Source organism: Bombina bombina, chromosome 2 (assembly GCF_027579735.1).
Source record: "Bombina bombina isolate aBomBom1 chromosome 2, aBomBom1.pri, whole genome shotgun sequence".
Taxonomy (NCBI): domain Eukaryota; kingdom Metazoa; phylum Chordata; class Amphibia; order Anura; family Bombinatoridae; genus Bombina; species Bombina bombina.
Window position 1 is genome coordinate 910,284,562 of NC_069500.1, and position 21,575 is coordinate 910,306,136.

The 21,575-nt window shown below is 38.7% G+C and overlaps 1 protein-coding gene across 3 annotated transcripts in view; it reads left to right on the forward strand.

Moving 5' to 3' along the window:
* The window catches only part of ABCG2 (ATP binding cassette subfamily G member 2 (Junior blood group)), a 409,410-nt gene extending 388,879 nt beyond the window's left edge, over positions 1–20,531 (forward strand). For all 3 annotated transcript variants that reach the window (XM_053703301.1, XM_053703300.1, XM_053703302.1), the window contains 4 exons: positions 2,909–3,063; positions 8,579–8,668; positions 10,970–11,070; positions 19,735–20,531. In XM_053703301.1, coding sequence (XP_053559276.1) covers positions 2,909–3,063; positions 8,579–8,668; positions 10,970–11,070; positions 19,735–19,882 — 494 coding nt within the window. In that variant the 3' untranslated portion in view covers positions 19,883–20,531. The remainder of the gene's footprint in view (positions 1–2,908; positions 3,064–8,578; positions 8,669–10,969; positions 11,071–19,734) is intronic.
* Positions 20,532–21,575: the final 1,044 nt, after the last annotated feature.

Consider the following 21,575-nt stretch of genomic DNA (forward strand, 5'->3'; position numbering starts at 1 on the left):
AATACACAAATTGATAAGACCCTCCAATGAATCGGGGAGTTCCCGAAATACAAGTTCATCCTTAAAGGGACAGTTTACTCAAACATTTTCTCCCCTTTAATTTGTTCCCAATGATCCACTTTACCTGCTGGAGTGTATTAAATTGTTTACAAGTATTTCCATTACCCTTATATTGGCATTTGAATTAGTTTATTTAGCCTGTGGTATCTCCATCTATCCTGAAAGTTTTTGGCCACGAGGCCAAGCTGTGTTAACACAGCAGCAGAAGAAATTACACTCCCAGTAGGTTATAGAAGAGATAAGGTAATAAAATGTTAATTTTCCATTGTTCTCTCTAAGTATTGGTGATTGGTTTATGGACAGATATAAGATAAAAAAGCAGGCATATGTACACAATGTGATAAGGTAATGAGATTTGATTATACCTACAAGCTCAACCCATTTTATTAGGTTGTGGCTCCAAAACACAAAATCAGCTAATTCATATACACAAATAAGCCTTAAAAAAGCAAATCTCATACATTTTATACTCTGCAGCTGGTAAAAAAGGTAATTAGAAACACATTAAGGGAAAAACAATTTTATAGTATACTGTCCCTTTAAGGCGTTCACAAAATTCCTTGTGAAAGGTTGCCCGTAAGGCTCCATGGTTCCAATCAGTTTCTGCGGCTAAAGTCCTGAATTCAATAGCATATTGAGCTACCGAAAGGGATCCCTGTCTCAGATCCAACAATCCTGCCTCTGCAGCTGCAGACCTCCCGGGCTTGTCAAAAACAGAAGAAAAAAAAATGGACACAAATAATTCCACATCCTGTAGTAAAGGATCATTCTTCTCTAAAAGAGGAGACACCCAGGCTAGAGCCTTACCCTTCATGAGGGATATAATAAAGGTGATTTTGGAAGTAGAATTGGAAAAAACTTGAGGATTGTTTCTGAAGTGTAAACGACATTGATTAAGGAATCCACGGCATTCTTCAGGATTACCGTCATATTTATCTGGAAGTGGGATTCGTGGTATATACTGTCCAACAGGTTGAGGTGGGTTAAAGACAGCATTGGAGCTAGTAGCAGCTGCAACAGGAGTCGCCGTAGCTTGAGAAGGAGCGGAGAGGTTATGTAGCAGAGTAGTAATCTGGTCAAGCTTGGAATCCAAAGATTGCAAATGAGCAGAATGATTTCCTAGAAGTTGCCCTTGTAGAGCCACAGCCATCAGGGTCCATATTATGGCCCGTTTGTACTATCAGGTTAAGAAATGTCCAGAAGAAGACCCAAATGCTAGGGCGAACTTACACAACACCCTTGCACTCTTGAGTTTAAAGTGATGGTAAACTCTCCCCTTTTAAAAATCAGATCTGGAATGTAAGCGCTATTTTAGATGGGGTTTTATTCATCATGTGCAATGAAGATGCAGTATAACTTAGTTATTAATATAGATATGAAATTCAAATACCCCACGTTACACCACCCACTTCAAAAGTCAATTTTCCTGTCAGCTAAATGATTGAATTACTCTCCAATCAATGCTCTAGCTACAACAAAAGTGCCATATGGGGAGAGCGCTAATTGGACAACAATTCAATCTGTTAGCTCACAGAAAAGTTTACTTTTGAAGTGGGCGGAGGAGCATGCAGTATTTGAATTTCATATCTATATTAATAACTAAGTTATACTGCATCTTCATTACAGCTAATGAATTAAACTTCATCTAAAATAGCGCTTACATTCCAGATCTGATTTTATAAAGGGGAGAGTTTACCATCACTTTAATCCAGGACGTGACCCCACGACAACCTCTAAAAAAAAAAGTACTCACGATATGGAGCAGAGTTAGCCTGAGTCCAAAGTAATACAAGGTTTCAGCCAAATAGACTTCTGAGTAAGGAACTGGTTTCAGGAAATGTCTTTCACAGAATCAGGAGAGCAGGGATAGTCCACTTATACTCAGACAGAGGAAGGGTAAAACAAGAAACAGTTAATAATGCAGGAGTAGGTAACTTGTTATCAGGCAGTTTGAGGGTTAACACTGTGTAGTCAGTCCTTGCAAAGTTAGACAACAGGATATCAGGTAGTTTGAAGGTTAACACAGATTAATCAGTACTTGCAGAGTTAGACAACAGGATATCAGGTAGTTTGAGGGTTAACACTCACTGTGTAGTCAGTCCTTGCAGAGTTTAGCAACAGGTTATCAGACAGTTTGAGGGTTAATACTGAATAGTCAGTACTTGCAAAGTTAGACAACAGGATATCAGGTAGTTTGAAGGTTAACACAGATTAATCAGTACTTGCAGAGTTTGGCAACATGATATCAAGCAGTTTGAAGGTTTACACTGAATAAACAGTACTTGCAGAGTTTGGCAACAGGTAAACATGCAGTTTGAGAGTTTCACAGAATAAACAGTACTTGCCGTGTTTGGCAACAGGATATCAGGAAGTTTGAGGGTAAACCCAGCATAGTCAGTCTTTGTAGAGTTTGGCAACAGAAAATCAGCAGTTAGAGAGTTTCCACAGAGAAGTCCTCACAGGAGCCACAAAGAGGAACAAACAAATGGGCACTGAAGAAACAGGAAGCCTGGAATAAAAAGCCTGGTAGTGACATCATCAGGAAGGGGCGGCTCAGACTACCTGCCAATCAAGCACACAGAGAGGACCGCCCGAGCTTCCCAGCGGCCGAGCGTGACAAATATACTGTACATTTCCATACTTTGATGCCGATTATTGATCTGTTTTTTATTTTTTTTATTTGTTGCTTTGTTTAGTTTTACTGAAATACTTTAAAAATGCTAATAATTTGATTGTTTTAGCAGCCATTTCCCCCCAAATATCTTTCAATTTGTTTTTAAACAAAAACAAACTGTTTTACTTTTGTATGTAAACTACATTTGATTTATATAACCATTTTTATCTTTAGGGTATAAACCTACTGCAGGGGCTTTCTTCATTATGATGTTTACTTTGATGATGACATCCTACACTGCCACTTCCATGGCACTTGCAGTAGCAGCCGGTCAAGATGTTGTCGCAGTAGCCACCCTTCTGATGACAATCTGCTTCGTTTTTATGATTGTGAGTGATTAAACCAGTTTTAGGGCATAATAACTGGTTGAAATGGAAAAAAATATATACAGTATATATATTTTTATATTCACTTTTAGAACTAGGATTTTTATAACAGTGCATCATGTGATTGTGGCCCAAGTATTTAGGGCTAGATTACAAGGGGCGTGCTATTTAGTTCTCCCGCTCAAGCATTAACTTTGCTAGAAGTTAACTTTTTGCGCACGTTTTGGTAATGCTCGTATTACAAGTTGAAAGTAAAAAGTTTTAGGGAGTGAAACCATACACGCTAATCTCCCCATAAACTTCAATAGAGTGCACAAACTGAAACCCACCAAAAACTAACACCTTTACTCGCACGCTAACCCAAACTATTAATATTGTACATTCCAATGTTCTTTAAATTAAAAATGTTTTTCTTTCTAATGACACGGTGAGTCCACGGATCATCATCAATTACTGTTGGGAATATCACTCCTGGCCAGCAGGAGGAGGCAAAGAGCCCCACAGCAAAGCTGTTAAGTATCACTTCCCTTCCCACAAACCCTAGTCATTCTCTTTGCCTGCGTTGCAAGGAGGTGGTGAAGTTTTCGGTGTCTGATAAGAAGTTCTACAATCAAGATTTTATTATTTTAAAGCAGAGTAGGTTTGCTCTGATTTTTCTGGGGTCTAGCCTGGTCCACGTCGGTCTTTTCAGTAGGGCAGTGGTGGCTTTTAAGCAATTGGGAACTTGTGAAGTACAATCCTCGCGCTTTGTCAATTAATTTTGCTGCCCTGATCTGAAAGCCTGAGTAAGCTTACTCAATTATTTCCTTTTCCACAGGTCCATGTGAGGAGTATCACCCTCTCAAACCAGGTGAGCTGTCCTGCTGCCGTACAGACTGATTTTAAGGTAAGTGCCATGTTTAATATTTCTTTAAGTGTAAGGAAAATCTGGCAATTGAGCAGTTAGCTCAGTTACAAATTAAAGGATTTTTTTTTGTATTGATCCTATTAAGGGTTAATAGTTGGCAAGTAAGTCCAAGCTTTTGGTGATTCCGTACAAGGGTAAGACCTTGTTTGGCTGAAATTATTTTAGATATTAAAGGAGGAAAATGGCAATTCCTCCCACAGGATAAAAGAAATAAACAGAAAGGGCATCAGAGTAATTTTAGTTCCTTTAGAAATGTTAGCGGTAAGCCTTCCCCCCCTCTTCCAAGCAGGAACAGCCCAAGCCTTCCTGGAAGCCCAATCAGTCTTGGAACAAGGGGAAGCAATCTAAGAAGCCCGCAAATGATTCAAAGTCAGCATGAAGGGCCTGCCCCCGATCCGGGAGCGGATCCTGTAGGGGGCAGACATTCTCTATTCGCTCAAGCCTAGTTTCGGGATGTTCCGTATCCCTGGGCAGTGGATATCTTATCCCAGGGGTACAGACTAGAATTCCAGACTTTTCCTCCCAGGGGCAGGTTCCTCCTCTCAAGATTATCTGTAGACAAGATAAAAAAAAAGAGAGGCGTTCTTACATTGTTTCCAGGATCTTTCCGCCCTGGGAGTAATAGTTCCAGTTCCGACGCAGTTTTCTGAGATTTGCTTTTCTAAAGAAGCACTTTCAATGTGTGGCTCTTCCATTTGGCCTTGCCACAGCTCCCAAAATTTTCTCAAAGGTCCTGGGGGCTCTGTTGGCGGTTATCCGGTCTCGGGGCATTACAGTGGCGCCATATCTGGACGACATTCTGGTTCAAGCGCCGTCCTTTCAACAAGCAAACTCTCATACAGAGATGTTGTTGTCTTTTCTTTGCTCCCACGAATGGAAGGTGAATCTGGGAAAAGGTTCCTTGGTTCCAGCTACAAGGGTAGTGGTCTTGGGGACCATAATAGACTCCCTATCAATGAAGATATTTCTGACAGAGGTCAGAAAAACAAGAATCTTTGACACTTGCCTTGCCCTTCAGTCCTCTCCTCGGCTGTCAGTGGCTCAATGTATGGAGGTAATTGGTCTGATGGTAGCTGCCATGGACATCATTCCGTTTGCTCAGTTCCATCTCAAACCTCTGCAGTTATGCATGCTCAGGCAATGGATAGGGGACTATGCGGATCTGTCTCTGCTAATAGATCTGGATCAGGCGACAAGAGAATCTCTCCCAGGAAACTTGCTTCTGCAGACCTTCCTGGGTGATTGTGACCATGGATGCCAGCCTGCTGGGTTGGGGAGCAGTCTGGGGCTTGTTGAAAGCTCAGAGCCCATGGACTCGGTAGGAGTCAGTTCTCCCCATAAACATCCTAGAGCTGAGAGTGATCTTCAATGCTCTACTGGCCTGGCCTTAGTTAGCTTTAGCCCAGTTTATTAGGTTTCAGTCGGACAACATAACATCGGTGGCTTACATCAACCACCAGGGAGGAACTCTGAGTCCCTTGGCCATGTCAGAGGTGACCAGAATTATTCAGTGGGTGGAGACCCACAAGTGCTGTCTATCTGCGATTCACATTCCAGGAGTGGACAATTGGGAAGCGGATTTTTTGAGCAGGCAGACTTTTCATCCCGGGGAGTGGGAACTCCATCCGGAGGTGTTTTCAGCCTGACTCTCAAATGGGGGCGGCTGGATCTCATGGCATCTCGGCAGAATGCCAAGCTCCCGAAGTACTGTTCGAGGTCAAGAGATCCACAGGCCGTCCTGATAGATGCTCTGGTGGTCCCTTGGAATTTCAGTCTAACATACCTGTTTCCTCCGTTCGCTCTCCTTCCACGAGTCATTGCTCGGATCAAGCAGGAGAGGGCGTTGGTGATTCTCATAGCACCGGCGTGGCCTCGCAGGATCTGGTATGCAGACCTAGTGGAAATGTCATCTCTTCCACCTTGGAGGCTACCTCTGAGGAAGGACCTTCTACTTCAGGGTCCCTTCCTTCATCCAAATCTCACTTCTCTGAAGCTGACTGCTTGGAGATTGAACGCTTAATTTTATCTAAGCGCGGGTTCTCAGAATCGGTCATTGAGACCTTGATCCAGGCTCTTAAGCCTGTGACAAGAAAGATTTGCCATTAAGATATGGCGTAGATATCTGTATTGGTGTGAATCCAGAGGCTACTCTTGGAGTAGAGTCAGGATTCCTAGGATTTTGTCTTTTCTCCAAGAGGGCCTAGAGAAGGGTTTGTCAGCAAGTACTCTGAAAAGTCAGATTTCTGCCTTGTCTATTTTGTTGCATAAATGGCTGGCGGATGTGCCAGACGTGCAATCCTTTTTTCAGGCCTGTGTTTAAACCGGTTACTCCTCCCTGGAGTCTTAACCTTGTTCTTAAAGTTTTACAGCAGGCTCCGTTTGAGCCTATGCATTACTTAGATATTAAAATGTTATCTTGGAAGGTTTTGTTTCTTGTTCCCATTTCTTCTGCTCGGAGAGTCTCTGAACTCTCGACGTTACAGTATGATTCCCCTTACCTTATCTTTTATTCTGATAAGGTGGTTCTGCATACTAATTTGGGTTTTCTTCCTAAGTTTGTTTCGGACAGAAATATTAATCAGGAAATCGTTGTTCCTTCTTTGTGTCCTAACCTTTCTTCTCATAAGGAGCGTTTGTTGCACAACCTAGATGTGGTGCGTGCGCTGAAATTCTACTTGCAGGCGACTAAGGACTTTCGCCAGTCTTCTGCTTTGTTTGTCTGTCTCTCTGGAAAACGCAAGGGTCAGAAAGCTACGGCTACTTCTCTCTGGCTGAGGAGTATAATTCGTTTGGCCTATGAAACTGCTGGACAGCAGCCTCCTGAGAGAATCACGGCTCACTCCACGAGGGCTGTTTCTTCTTCCTGGGCTTTCAAAATTGAAGCTTCTGTGGAACAATTTTGCAAGGCTGCAACTTGGTCCTCTCTACATACCTTTTCTAAATTTTATAAATTTGATCCTTTTGCTTCGTCTGAGGCTTGGGTACTGATTCCCAACAGTAATTGATGATGATCCGTGGACTTACCGTGTCATTACAAAGAAAAAGAAATTTATGCTTACCTGATTTATTTATTTCTTGACACGGTGAGTCCACGCCCGCCCTGTTTTTCAGACAGGTTTTTGTCGTATAAACCTCAGTCACCTCTGCACCTTGTGTTGCTTCCTTTCTCTCCTTTTTCCTTCAGTCGAATGGCTGGGGTTTGTGGGAAGGGAAGTGATACTTAACAGCTGTGCTGTGGTGCGCTTTGCTTCCTGCTGGCCAGGAGTGATATTCCCAACAGTAATTGATGATGATCAGTGGACTCACAGTGTCATTAGAAAGAAAAACATTTTTAATTTTAAAGAACATTCGAATGTACAATATTAATAGTTTGGGTTAGCGTGCGAGTAAAGGTGTTAGTTTTTTTTGGGTTTTCAGTTTGTGCACTCTATTGAAGTTTATGGGGAGATTAGCATGATCCGTGGACTCACCGTGTCAATAAATTTATCAGGTACGCATAAATTTCGTTATATACACATCTGTATATATACCTGTATATATTTATATAGGGATAGATATATATATTAAATAAAAATTATTCAGATAAATATAAACTTATTTTATTTGAACCACTTTGGAATTTATAATATGAAAATCATGATGCGGGTTTAGCACTGTAGGCCTAACGCAATGGTTGGTTAGCACACTTGAAGACATTTATATGTGTGTGTGTGTGTGTGTATGTATATGTGTGTGTGTATATATATATATATATATATATATACCTTAAAGGGACACTGAACCCAAATTTCTTCTTTTGTGATTCAGATAGAGCATGCAATTTTAAGCAACTTTCTAATTTACTCCTATTATCAATTTTTATTCATTCTCTTGCTATCTTTATTTGAAAAAGAAGGCAACTAAACTTTGTTATTGGTTCAAAAATTTGGACAGCACTTTTGTATTGGTGGATGAATTTATCCACCAATCAGCAAGAACAACCCAGGTTGTTCACCAAAAATGGTCCGGCATCTAAACTTACATTCTTGCATTTCAAATAAAGATACCAAGAGAATTAAGAAAATTTGATAATAGGAGTAAATCAGAAAGTTGCTTAAAATGACATGCTCTATCTGAATCACGAAAGAAATTTTTTTAGTTCAGTGTCCCTTTAAACCTTATTTGAGCACTTATAACTTATAACTATTTTTTTTATCAGATAGTGTCTGAATGTAACTGTACTTTAAAATGTATTTATGTTGTGTTTTATGCAACTTTTTTAACTCACTAACCATTACACAAGTCGCTAACCCAACAAGTGCAAATCGCATTTGCTTTCAACTTGTAATACGAGCGCAATTTTCGCAAAAAGCCAAAAAGAAACTATATACAGTAGCTTGTGTGCAAAAGTTTGTACGCCAATTGTAGTCTAGCCCTTAACTGGTTAAATGTTTTGTTTGTTTGTTTGTTTTTTAAAGACCACTATTTCAGATTTGCCTTTTAGCATCTGACTACCTTGACACAATTGCATGATGAAATTACAAATCCCCTAAATATAACCTACATTAGAAGTACTCCATATGTGTAGGTTAATCAGGTTGCTCCAAATTTATGAATCTTTGCATTTTTTAGATCTTCTCAGGGTTACTGGTGAACTTGACATCCATCATGAGTTGGCTATCCTGGCTGAAGTACTTCAGTATTCCCAGATATGGTCTAACAGTAAGTGTTTACATTTTTAGCTCTGTTCTTGGAATACTAATGCTAAAGTGTTGTGTTTTTATGATATCATTTAGCATATTATTTATTTTTCTAACCTCTTCTAATATTGAAAATAACACACCGACACACTATACTAGTGAGATTGTTCCACTATTTATTTGAAGTTGACATCAGAGCTGTTTTGGGTATAGTCCACTGTTGATACAGATCACAGTGGGATCTTTTGCATTAACATGATCATCTCAAAGCTGGGTCTGAGTTTTTATTGAGACTGGAGATGCCATGTTTGTTTATGAGATGTAAAGGGTTTATAACTTTTTGGAATGCTATTTAAAAATTGGAATTTGTATAAATTCTCGTATTTTAATACAGTTGTTTTTGTATTTCATTAGTGTGTGTGTGTGTGTATATATATATATATCTATCTATCTATATGTGTGTGTGTGTATATATATATATATATATATATATATATATATATATATATATATATATATATATATATATACATGTATATATACATGTATATATATATATATATGCATATATATATGTGTGTGTCTATGTGTATATATAAATGTGTGTGTGTGTGTGTATATATATGTGTGTATGTATGTATGTATGTGTATATATATATATATATATATATATAATCTCCTCCATGTGTGTCTGCACTCACAATGCAATAGGGTCATCAACCAGGGTGCCAAGTCGGTAATGTTTACAGTCTGTTTCAATGAAGGACTGCACTCACTGGATTTTGGATACAAAATTTTAAATATTTATTGTGGTAACGTTTCGGTTGCTGACAATCATGGAAGGTCATAGCAGACCTGGAGATTTTCTTTTAATAATTATCATCTCTCCCTTTTCTGTCTTAAAGTGAAAGTCAATCCTAGCGTTGTACAAATGCTAGGATTGACTATTGACACAAATAAAGGGGACTTTCATTCATGAAGTATAAGATACTTCATGTAGAAAGCTCCTTTATTTGTTTCGATCGATCCGGCTCCCATGGGCGCCAAGCCGGAATTACCGCACGGCTATTGGCTAAGAGGTGAAAACGTCACCTCTTAGGAAAAAAATGTTTTAGCCGTGGGCTGCTATAGGACCTAAGAGCGGCGATTGATTGAAACAAATAAAAGAGCTTTTTACATGAAGTATCTTATACTTTATGAATGAAAGTCCCCTTAATTTGTTTCAATAGTAAATCCTAGCGTTTGTAATACGCTAGGATTGACTTTCACTTTAACTATCTCTTTTCTCCCCTCCCTCCTATCTTCAATCTTTTTTTTTACCTTCTCCCTCATTTCTCAGGCCATATCTTCTCTTTACACTCTTTCTTTCCCCACTCTCATATCTTTTTACTCCAATTGTTTTTCTCCAACTCTCTCGAAAAGGTATCTACTTCTCCACTTTTACTTTATGTCTCCAATCTCTCTTCTTTCTCTGCCCCCGGGCCGTTTACCCTCTCAGAAGTAACAAGTCTAAGCACTAATGGGGTCCCTTCAGCCCTAGAATAATAACATATCCTTGCATTTTCTAGGATATATAATATCCCTTCAGATAATAGTTAGCACATAGCCCATCATGTGTGTTTATCAGTGCTGCAATAGGAAAATACATTTTGCAAATGTGCTAAATTTGCTACTTCCAACACGCCATTAGACTTCGGACCATGAGTGAATGTTGATTCAACATTCACTCACTATTTTTCACTCGCCACCATTAAATTTCCACTCGCCAATGGCTAGTAAAGAGTGGAAATTATGAGCCCTATATGTGTATGTGCTCTATTTTTTAGATTATTTTACTATTGGTCTATTGCTTGCATATGATTGTGTGTTTATCCCCTGCAAACGATTTAAGCTCATAGTTTAAAGTCAGCTAGAGAACATAAATGCACTAATTGGAGTTAGCTGAACACATCTGGTGACAAGAGTCAAATTTGTGCAGCCACCAATCATAAGCTAGCTCCTAGTTGTGCATTGCTGCTGCTGAGGATATGTGCATATGCTATTCAATAAAGGATACCAAGGGAACAAAGTAAACTTGATAGTAGAAGTGAATTTAAAAATGCATGTTCTATCTGAAGTGTTATTCCTTTAAGGAATTTTTTATATATGTGCAATAAAAGCCAGCATATTAAACATAATACTTTATAATAAACATGTTTATATTGGCATTGAAACCTTTTTTGTAGGACAAACTTGAAGACTCTTGTTTTCAGAGCATCTATGAATTTGCCTCTTGAAAAGTCTTGAATATATTCACTTACTGATATGTTTCCCTCCACTGCAGGCTCTACAAGTAAACGAATTCACTGGACTGGATTTTTGTTCTCAAAACATCACTAAACCAGACGTTACTGGAAACTGCAGCACCCCCAGTCCTTTTTCCACGTACGTATAGATAAGAACAAAAGATATAGAAGTATATGCAATAATGTAATGCAAGTAAAAAGCATATTGCATAGGTTATTTCACAAATTATAATATAAATATGTTTATAGAAAGTTATAGTCCAACCCTTCAGCATGCAAGACAATTATAAGTTATATCTATCTGTATGCCTACCTATCGAGAGGGGAAAAACCTCAGTAATTGTTTATACTCCATGTAAACTGATCTTTCTAGTAGGAGGGAGACTCACTTTGAAAACACAGCTGTGTATGCAATACCCTTTTCTCTTGTTAAGTGTATCCAGTCCACGGATCATCCATTACTTGTGGGATATTCTCCTTCCCAACAGGAAGTTGCAAGAGGATCACCCACAGCAGAGCTGCTATATAGCTCCTCCCCTCACTGCCATATCCAGTCATTCTCTTGCAACTCTCAACTAAGATGGAGGTCGTAAGAGGACTGTGGTGTTTTATACTTAGTTTATTTCTTCAATCAAAAGTTTGTTATTTTTAAATGGTACCGGAGTGTACTGTTTATCTCAGGCAGTATTTAGAAGAAGAATCTGCCTGCGTTTTCTATGATCTTAGCAGAAGTAACTAAGATCCTTTGCTGTTCTCACATATTCTGAGGAGTGAGGTAACTTCAGAGGGGGAATAGCGTGCAGGTTTTCCTGTAATAAGGTATGTGCAGTTAAAATATTTTTCTAGGGATGGAATTTGCTAGAAAATGCTGCTGATACCGAAGTAATGTAAGTAAAGCCTTAAATGCAGTGATAGCGACTGGTATCAGGCTTATTAATAGAGATACATACTCTTATAAAAGTGTATTTTAAAACGTTTGCTGGCATGTTTAATCGTTTTTTACATATGTTTGGTGATAAAACTTATTGGGGCCTAGTTTTTTCCACATGGCTGGCTTGAATTTTGCCTAGAAACAGTTCCCTGAGGCTTCCCACTGTTGTAATATGAGTGGGAGGGGCCTATTTTGGCGTTTTTTTGCACAGCAAAAATTACAGACACAGACATCCAGCTTCTTCCTGCATGATCCAGGACTTCTCTGAAGGGCTCAAAAGGCTTCAAAAGTCGTATTGAGGGAGGTAAAAAGCCACAGTAGAGCTGTGGCAGTTGTTGTGACTGTTTAAAAAACGTTTTTGTCATTTGTTATTCCGTTTTTGGTATTAAGGGGTTAATCATCCATTTGCAAGTGGGTGCAATGCTCTGCTAACTTATTACATACACTGTAAAAATTTCGTTAGTGTAACTGCATTTTTTCACTGTTATTTCAAAATTTGGGAAAATTTGTGTTTCTTAAAGGCGCAGTAACGTTTTTTATATTGCTTATAAACTTGTTTTAAAGTGTTTTCCAAGCTTGCTAGTCTCATTGCTAGTCTGTTTAAACATGTCTGACACAGAGGAACCTACTTGTTCATTATGTTTGAAAGCCATGGTGGAGCCCCATAGGAGAATGTGTACTAAATGTATTGATTTCACCTTAAACAGTAAAGATCAGTCTTTATCTATAAAAGAATTATCACCAGAGGGTTCTGTCGAGGGGGAAGTTATGCCGACTAACTCTCCCCACGTGTCAGACCCTTCGCCTCCCGCTCAGGGGACGCACGCTAATATGGCGCCAATTACATCAGGGACGCCCATAGCGATTACCTTGCAGGACATGGCTGCAATCATGAATAATACCCTGTCAGATGTATTATCTAGATTGCCTGAATTAAGAGGCAAGCGCGATAGCTCTGGGGTTAGGAGAGATACAGAGCGCGCAAATGCTGTTAGAGCCATGTCTGATACTGCGTCACAGTATGCAGAACATGAGGACGGAGAGCTTCAGTCTGTGGGTGACATCTCTGACTCGGGGAAACCTGATTCAGAGATTTCTAATTTTAAATTTAAGCTTGAGAACCTCCGTGTATTCCTTGGGGAGGTATTAGCTGCTCTGAATGACTGTAACACAGTTGCAATTCCAGAGAAATTGTGTAGGCTGGATAGATACTATGCGGTGCCGGTGTGTACTGACGTTTTTCCTATACCTAAAAGGCTTACAGAAATTATTAGCAAGGAGTGGGATAGACCTGGTTTGCTCTTTTCCCCACCTCCTATATTTAGAAAAATGTTTCCAATAGACGCCACTACACGGGACTTATGGCAGACGGTCCCTAAGGTGGAGGGAGCAGTTTCTACTTTAGCAAAGCGTACCACTATCCCGGTTGAGGACAGTTGTGCTTTTTCAGATCCAATGGATAAAAAATTGGAGGGTTACCTTAAGAAAATGTTTATTCAACAAGGTTTTATTTTACAGCCCCTTGCATGCATTGCGCCTGGCACTGCTGCGGCGGCATTCTGGTTTGAGGCCCTGGAAGAGGCCATCCAGACAGCTCCATTGAATGAAATTATTGACAAGCTTAGAACGCTTAAGCTAGCTAACTCATTTGTTTCTGATGCCATTGTTCATTTGACTAAACTAACGGCTAAGAATTCCGGATTCGCCATGCAGGCGCGTAGGGCGCTATGGCTTAAATCCTGGTCAGCTGACGTGACTTCAAAGTCTAAATTACTCAACATTCCTTTCAAGGGGCAGACCTTATTCGGGCCTGGCTTGAAGGAAATTATTGCTGACATTACTGGAGGCAAGGGTCATACCCTTCCTCAGGACAGGGCCAAATCAAAGGCCAAACAGTCTAATTTTCGTGCCTTTCGAAATTTCAAGGCAGGAGCAGCATCAACTTCCTCCGCTTCAAAACAAGAGGGAACTGTTGCTCATTCCAGACAGGCCTGGAAACCTAACCAGTCCTGGAACAAGGGCAAGCAGGCCAGAAAGCCTGCTGCTGCCCCCAAGACAGCATGAAGGAACGGCCCCCTATCTGGAAACGGATCTAGTGGGGGGCAGACTTTCTCTCTTCACCCAGGCGTGGGCAAGAGATGTTCAGGATCCCTGGGCGTTGGAGATCATATCTCAGGGATATCTTCTGGACTTCAAAGCTTCTCCTCCACAAGGGAGATTTCATCTTTCAAGGTTATCAGCAAACCAGATAAAGAAAGAGGCATTCCTAAGCTGTGTGCAAGACCTCCTAGTAATGGGAGTGATCCATCCAGTTCCGCGGACGGAACAAGGACAGGGATTTTATTCAAATCTGTTTGTGATTCCCAAGAAAGAGGGAACCTTCAGACCAATCTTGGATCTAAAGATCTTAAACAAATTCCTCAGAGTTCCATCATTCAAAATGGAAACTATTCGGACCATCCTACCCATGATCCAAGAGGGTCAGTACATGACCACAGTGGACTTAAAGGATGCCTACCTTCACATACCGATTCACAAAGATCATCATCGGTTCCTAAGGTTTGCCTTTCTAGACAGGCATTACCAATTTGTAGCTCTTCCCTTCGGGTTGGCCACTGCCCCGAGAATTTTTACAAAGGTTCTGGGCTCACTTCTGGCGGTTCTAAGACCGCGAGGCATAGCGGTGGCTCCGTATCTAGACGACATCCTGATACAGGCGTCAAGCTTTCAAATTGCCAAGTCTCATACAGAGATAGTTCTGGCATTTCTGAGGTCGCATGGGTGGAAAGTGAACGTGGAAAAGAGTTCTCTATCACCACTCACAAGAGTCTCCTTCCTAGGGACTCTTATAGATTCTGTAGAGATGAAAATTTACCTGACGGAGTCCAGGTTATCAAAACTTCTAAATGCTTGCCGTGTCCTTCATTCCATTCCACGCCCGTCAGTGGCTCAGTGCATGGAAGTAATCGGCTTAATGGTAGCGGCAATGGACATAGTGCCATTTGCGCGCCTGCATCTCAGACCACTGCAATTATGCTTGCTAAGTCAGTGGAATGGGGATTACTCAGATTTGTCCCCTCTACTAAATCCGGAGGTGTTTGCTCAACTGGTCCATCGTTGGGGCAAACCAGAACTGGATCTCATGGCGTCTCGCCAGAACGCCAAGCTTCCTTGTTACGGATCCAGGTCCAGGGACCCGGGAGCAACGCTGATAGATGCTCTAGCAGCTCCTTGGTTCTTCAACCTGGCCTATGTGTTTCCACCGTTTCCTCTGCTCCCTCGACTGATTGCCAAAATCAAACAGGAGAGAGCATCTGTGATTCTGATAGCGCCTGCGTGGCCACGCAGGACCTGGTATGCAGACCTAGTGGACATGTCATCTCTTCCACCATGGACTCTGCCTCTGAGGCAGGACCTTCTAATACAAGGTCCTTTCAATCATCCAAATCTAATTTCTCTGAGACTGACTGCATGGAGATTGAACGCTTGATTCTATCAAGGCGTGGCTTCTCCGATTCAGTCATTGATACCTTAATACAGGCTCGGAAGCCTGTCACCAGGAAAATCTACCATAAGATATGGCGTAAATATCTTTATTGGTGTGAATCCAAGAGTTACTCATGGAGTAAGGTTAGGATTCCTAGGATATTGTCCTTTCTCCAAGAGGGTTTGGACAAAGGCTTATCAGCTAGTTCTTTAAAAGGACAGATCTCTGCTCTGTCTATTCTTTTGCACAAGCGTCTGGCAGAAGTTCCAGACGTCCAGGCATTTTGTCAGGCTTTGGTTAGGATTAAGCCTGTGTTTAAAACTGTTGCTCCCCCGTGGAGCTTAAACTTGGTTCTTAAAGTTCTTCAGGGAGTTCCGTTTGAACCCCTTCATTCCATTGATATTAAACTTTTATCTTGGAAAGTTCTGTTTTTGATGGCTATTTCCTCGGCTCGAAGAGTCTCTGAGTTATCTGCCTTACATTGTGATTCTCCTTATCTGATTTTTCATTCAGACAAGGTAGTTCTGCGTACCAAACCTGGGTTTTTACCTAAGGTGGTTTCTAACAGGAATATCAATCAAGAGATTGTTGTTCCATCATTGTGTCCTAATCCTTCTTCAAAGAAGGAACGTCTTTTGCATAATCTGGACGTAGTCCGTGCCTTGAAGTTTTACTTACAGGCTACTAAAGATTTTCGTCAAACATCTGCCCTGTTTGTCGTTTACTCTGGACAGAGGAGAGGTCAAAAAGCTTCGGCAACCTCTCTCTCCTTTTGGCTTCGGAGCATAATACGCTTAGCCTATGAGACTGCTGGACAGCAGACCCCTGAAAGGATTACAGCTCATTCTACTAGAGCTGTGGCTTCCAGCTGGGCCTTTAAAAATGAGGCCTCTGTTGAACAGATTTGCAAGGCTGCGACTTGGTCTTCGCTTCACACCTTTTCAAAATTTTACAAATTTGACACTTTTGCTTCTTCGGAGGCTGTTTTTGGGAGAAAGGTTCTACAGGCAGTGGTTCCTTCCGTTTAAGTTCCTGCCTTGTCCCTCCCATCATCCGTGTACTTTAGCTTTGGTATTGGTATCCCACAAGTAATGGATGATCCGTGGACTGGATACACTTAACAAGAGAAAACATAATTTATGCTTACCTGATAAATGTATTTCTCTTGTAGTGTATCCAGTCCACGGCCCGCCCTGTCCTTTTAAGGCAGGTCTAAATTTTAATTAAACTACAGTCGCCACTGCACCCTATGGTTTCTCCTTTCTCGTCTTGTTTCGGTCGAATGACTGGATATGGCAGTGAGGGGAGGAGCTATATAGCAGCTCTGCTGTGGGTGATCCTCTTGCAACTTCCTGTTGGGAAGGAGAATATCCCACAAGTAATGGATGATCCGTGGACTGGATACACTACAAGAGAAATAAATTTATCAGGTAAGCATAAATTATGTTTTTTAAATAAAAATAGCAAGAGAACAAAGAAAAATTAATAATAGGCGTAAATAAATAAATAAAAAGGTGCTTTCCATGGTTCTGAACCAAAAAAATAGCTTAAATGCCTTCTTTTTCAAATAAAGAAAGCAAGAGAACGAAGAAAGATTGATAATAGGAGTAAATTAGAAAGTTGCTTAAAATTGCATGCTCTATCTGAATCACAAAAGAAAAAATTTGGGTTCAGTGTCCCTTTAGAGGGACAGTATACAACAATTTTCATTTAACTGCATGTAATAGACACTACTATAATGTTGGTATATATCAGGTTATAGAATTATTTATTATTATTTAAAATAACCTACAATTAAAATGTATATACGAAACTATTGAAATTAATATTTATTCCTAAATCCTTATATTAGTTAAATTTATATACACAATGAGTTATATTTAAATAGAGACTAGATCATGAATCAATTATGCACGCTTATTTCGTTACAATATTCTATACAACAGATCATAAAAGATATACCTTTAAAATCAACTTTACCCACAATGAATCACACTAAAATAACACAATAAAATACCAGGATATGGACCGCTAACTTAACAGTGCTTAGTTAAACAATATAACAAGATACTTCACACAAATCTTACTGGATCTTAATAGATTTAAGATAACTTTCAGACACGTATAATTAAGCTACCTAGCCTACAAATGGTTCTATATAACTTCAATTAGAAAAATACCAGAAATTGTATATATTATTAATGCAAACAGCCAATTTATATGCCAATTTGTCTGACCTGAAATAACCTCTTATTTAGCTACAATAAGGCAAATTCTAACATATATATATATATATATATATATATATATATATATATATATATATATATATATATATATATATATATATATATATATATATATATAGCAATGACTGTAATTAATTTATGATATTAAAATACAAAAAAAATTCTAAACATTAATATTTTATTCCAGTATACTTACTACACTTGGTCTAATTAATATTAAATACAAGGATACATTCTCCTTTTAAATCACAACTATGATAGAACTATAGTTTTAGAATACCTTGATTTAAAACATTAAAAATATATATATATAGAGAAGTCATATACATCACCAAAATAAACCAATTGAGTGTTTCAGCTTTTTCAGATAAGTCCAATTCACCTCATAAAATAAGAGGTATTTTGCAATATGCATAAGAAAAGGTAGTCCAATTTTTGCTTATAGCGACTGTGTCCCAAAAGGCAGCAAGGTTATCAGTCAGAATTTTAGCAAGCAAAGACCCTTTTCTCCCATGCCTGAGCTTTTCAAGTCATAAGCCCCGCCTCTATTTTGTAATCATTGGTGAACGTTTTGGATACGCACTTCCGGTGCTGTCTGTGATTGGCCCTCGGATACTGAACATTCAATTGGCTATTTGGGAAACGCCTCCCTGAGCAGCCAAATATTTTTTGGTTGTAATACCATTTTTTTGAACTATAGGTGGCAGCAGACAAATAGAAATGCACTTTCATTATCAATATTTCTAACAGCTTACTATATTTTTAATTGTATATTTAATATACTCACTATTTCCTGATATTAATAAACGTATCTGGTCAACATATAATATCATTGAAAATGTACAATTTGAGATTAAACACGAGTATATTTAAATTCTATATTAAAATATGCTTATTGGAGTATCATTCCTTTTTAATATAAATATAGCCCACATCTTTGTACATCTCTTGATAGTGTTATTTTGAGTGCACGAAAACACAATTTATATATAATTTATGGGACAATCTCCGGTTTTATCCTCGGTCTGGAATGAAAGAAACAATGTTGTTATTCTGAAGTAAGTTGTTTAAACACTTAAAGGGACAGTCAAGTCCAAAAAAAACCTTTATAATTTTGCAAATATGGCATGTAATTTTAAACAACTTTCCAATTTACTTTTATCAACAATTTTGCTTTGTTATCTTGGTATTCTAGTTGAAAGCTAAACCTAGGAAGGCTCATATGATAATTTCTAAGCCCTTGAAGACTGCCTCTATTTTATTTACTTTTCACAGCAGGGGAGAGCAAGCTCATGTAGGCCATATAGATAGCATTGTGATCACGCCCGTGGCTAGTGGCAGACACTGCACTAATTGGCTAAAATGCAAGTCAATAGATAACAACTAAAAGTCATGTAATTAGGGGCGGTCAGAAGATGCTTAGATACAAGTTAGTCACAGAAATAAAAAGTGTATTAATATAACAGTGTTGGTTTTGCAAAACTGGGGAATGGGTAATAAAGGGATTATCTCATTACCAAAGGAGGTAGGTAATGCCAATACCCTAGATACATTTAAAAATAGTCTGGATACATTTTTGTATATAAACAAAATTCATGGATATGATTGCAAGTATTAAAAGAGTCACCTTTTAGTTGGGTTATTTTAGCTTAACTGGAGCTTTTTTTTAGATTTGTATAGGATGAACTCGATGGACTTCGGTCTTTTTTCAACCTTATCTACTATGTTACTATGTTAACTATGTTATATGAAAAGATTCTTTACACAAACAGGAGCAAGCTGGAGTAGGTATACATCAGTATTCTCCTAAAACTTTGGGGCTTGGTTAGGAGTCTGTAAACCAGCGCAATGTTATTTAAAAATAAGCAAAACTGAACATTTTAAAAAAAAAAAAAAAAAAGCTGTATAGGCTATAAAAATGGATCATCTACAAAACATTTATGCAAAGAAAAATCTAGTGTATAATGTCTCTTTAAACACATTAGCAATGAGCACAAGTGCAAAATAAAATGCATGGATTTAGATTAGAACTTTTTATATTTATGCATTAATATATCCCTTTAAGTTTGAGGTCTACTTGTATTCATCTTTCTGGAAAAAAATACTAATCTCTTCATCATTATTTTGTTTTTTTAGGTGCACAGGAGAAGAATATTTGAGCATGCAAGGAATTGATTACACTTCATGGGGCTTGTGGCAGAACCACTTAGCCTTAGCTTGTATGACAATTATATTCCTCACAATTGCCTATGTGAAGCTGTATTTTATGAAGAAGCTCACCTAAGTTAAAGCTTGAATGATGGAATCTGGTCATTCCTCAGCCTTATGTATATTACATGTATATATGTGTTCTATTGGTGACACAGCTGAGATTAATTAACCGTAACGGACGCATTGCTATTACTAATTCTTGCAGTTCACTATTTTTTTACATTTATTTTTAATGCAGGTTTATGACTGTGTGTCAGTCGGTGCTTTTCAATATGCCCTATTATTTGAGCCAATAATAGTTTATTTGCTGTATGCAAGAATGTTTTGTATTAATAATCACCCTTTATAGCAAGTGTATTTGTTTATATATACATGTTTTAATCTTAGCTGTATTTCATAATGTTAACAGTGTTCTACGGTTGTGTAAATTTTACTTGCTTGATTATTTATGGATAATTTCAGTTTATTAAATTTAGTAACGTTAAACTTTCTGGTTAGATATAAAAACCTGAAAATAAATAATTTTTTTGTATTTTCGGTTAATTCTTTGTTATAACACAGTACTGTAAACAAACTGAATTAACCTACTGATAACAAAAAATACTGTATTTAAACCTCTGTAAATTCATAAAAAAAATTTCAGTTGCAAAAAAGTATATTATTAAGCACCAAGTGCCTGTTTTGATTTGAAAAAATACATAAAGTTCTATTTATATTCTGAATCTGCAGTCTCTTTTTTTTTCCTCAGGTAAAATGTATTTCTCCAACATAGGTGTGTCCGGTCCACGGCGTCATCCTTACTTGTGGGATATTCTCTTCCCCAACAGGAAATGGCAAAGAGCCCAGCAAAGCTGGTCACATGATCCCTCCTAGGCTCCGCCTTCCCCAGTCATTCTCTTTGCCGTTGTACAGGCAACATCTCCACGGAGATGGCTTAGAGTTTTTTGGTGTTTAAATGTAGTTTTTATTCTTCAATCAAGAGTTTGTTATTTTAAAATAGTGCTGGTATGTACTATTTACTCTGAAACAGAAAAGAGATGAAGATTTCTGTTTGTAAGAGGAAAATGATTTTAGCAACCGTTACTAAAATCGATGGCTGTTTCCACACAGGACTGTTGAGAGGAATTAACTTCAGTTGGGGGAAACAGTGAGCAGACTTTTGCTGCTTGAGGTATGACACATTTCTAACAAGACTTGGTAATGCTGGAAGCTGTCATTTTCCCTATGGGATCCGGTAAGCCATTTTTATTAAATAAGAATAAAGGGCTTCACAAGGGCTTTAAAGACTGGTAGACATTTTTCTGGGCTAAAACAATTGATTTATAAGCATTTTTAATAGTTTATAGCTTTGAGGAGTTATTTTATTCTTGGGAATTATGTTGAATAACCGGCAGGCACTGTATTGGACACCTTTTTCTCTGGGGGCCTTCTCTAATCATAGGCAGAGCCTCATTTTCGCGCCACTAATGCGCAGTTGTTTTTGGGAAGCAAGGCATGCAGATGCATGTGTGAGGAGCTCAGATACATAGAAAAAGCTTACTGAAGGCGTCATTTGGTATCGTATTCCCCTCTGGGCTTGGTTGGGTCTCAGCAAAGCAGATACCAGGGACTGTATAGGGGTTAAATATAAAAACGGCTCCGGTTCCGTTATTTTAAGAGTTAAAGCATTCAAATTTGGTGTGCAATACTTTTAAGGCTTTAAGACACTGTGGTGAAATTTTGGTGAATTTTGAACAATTCCTTCATACTTTTTCACATATTAAGTA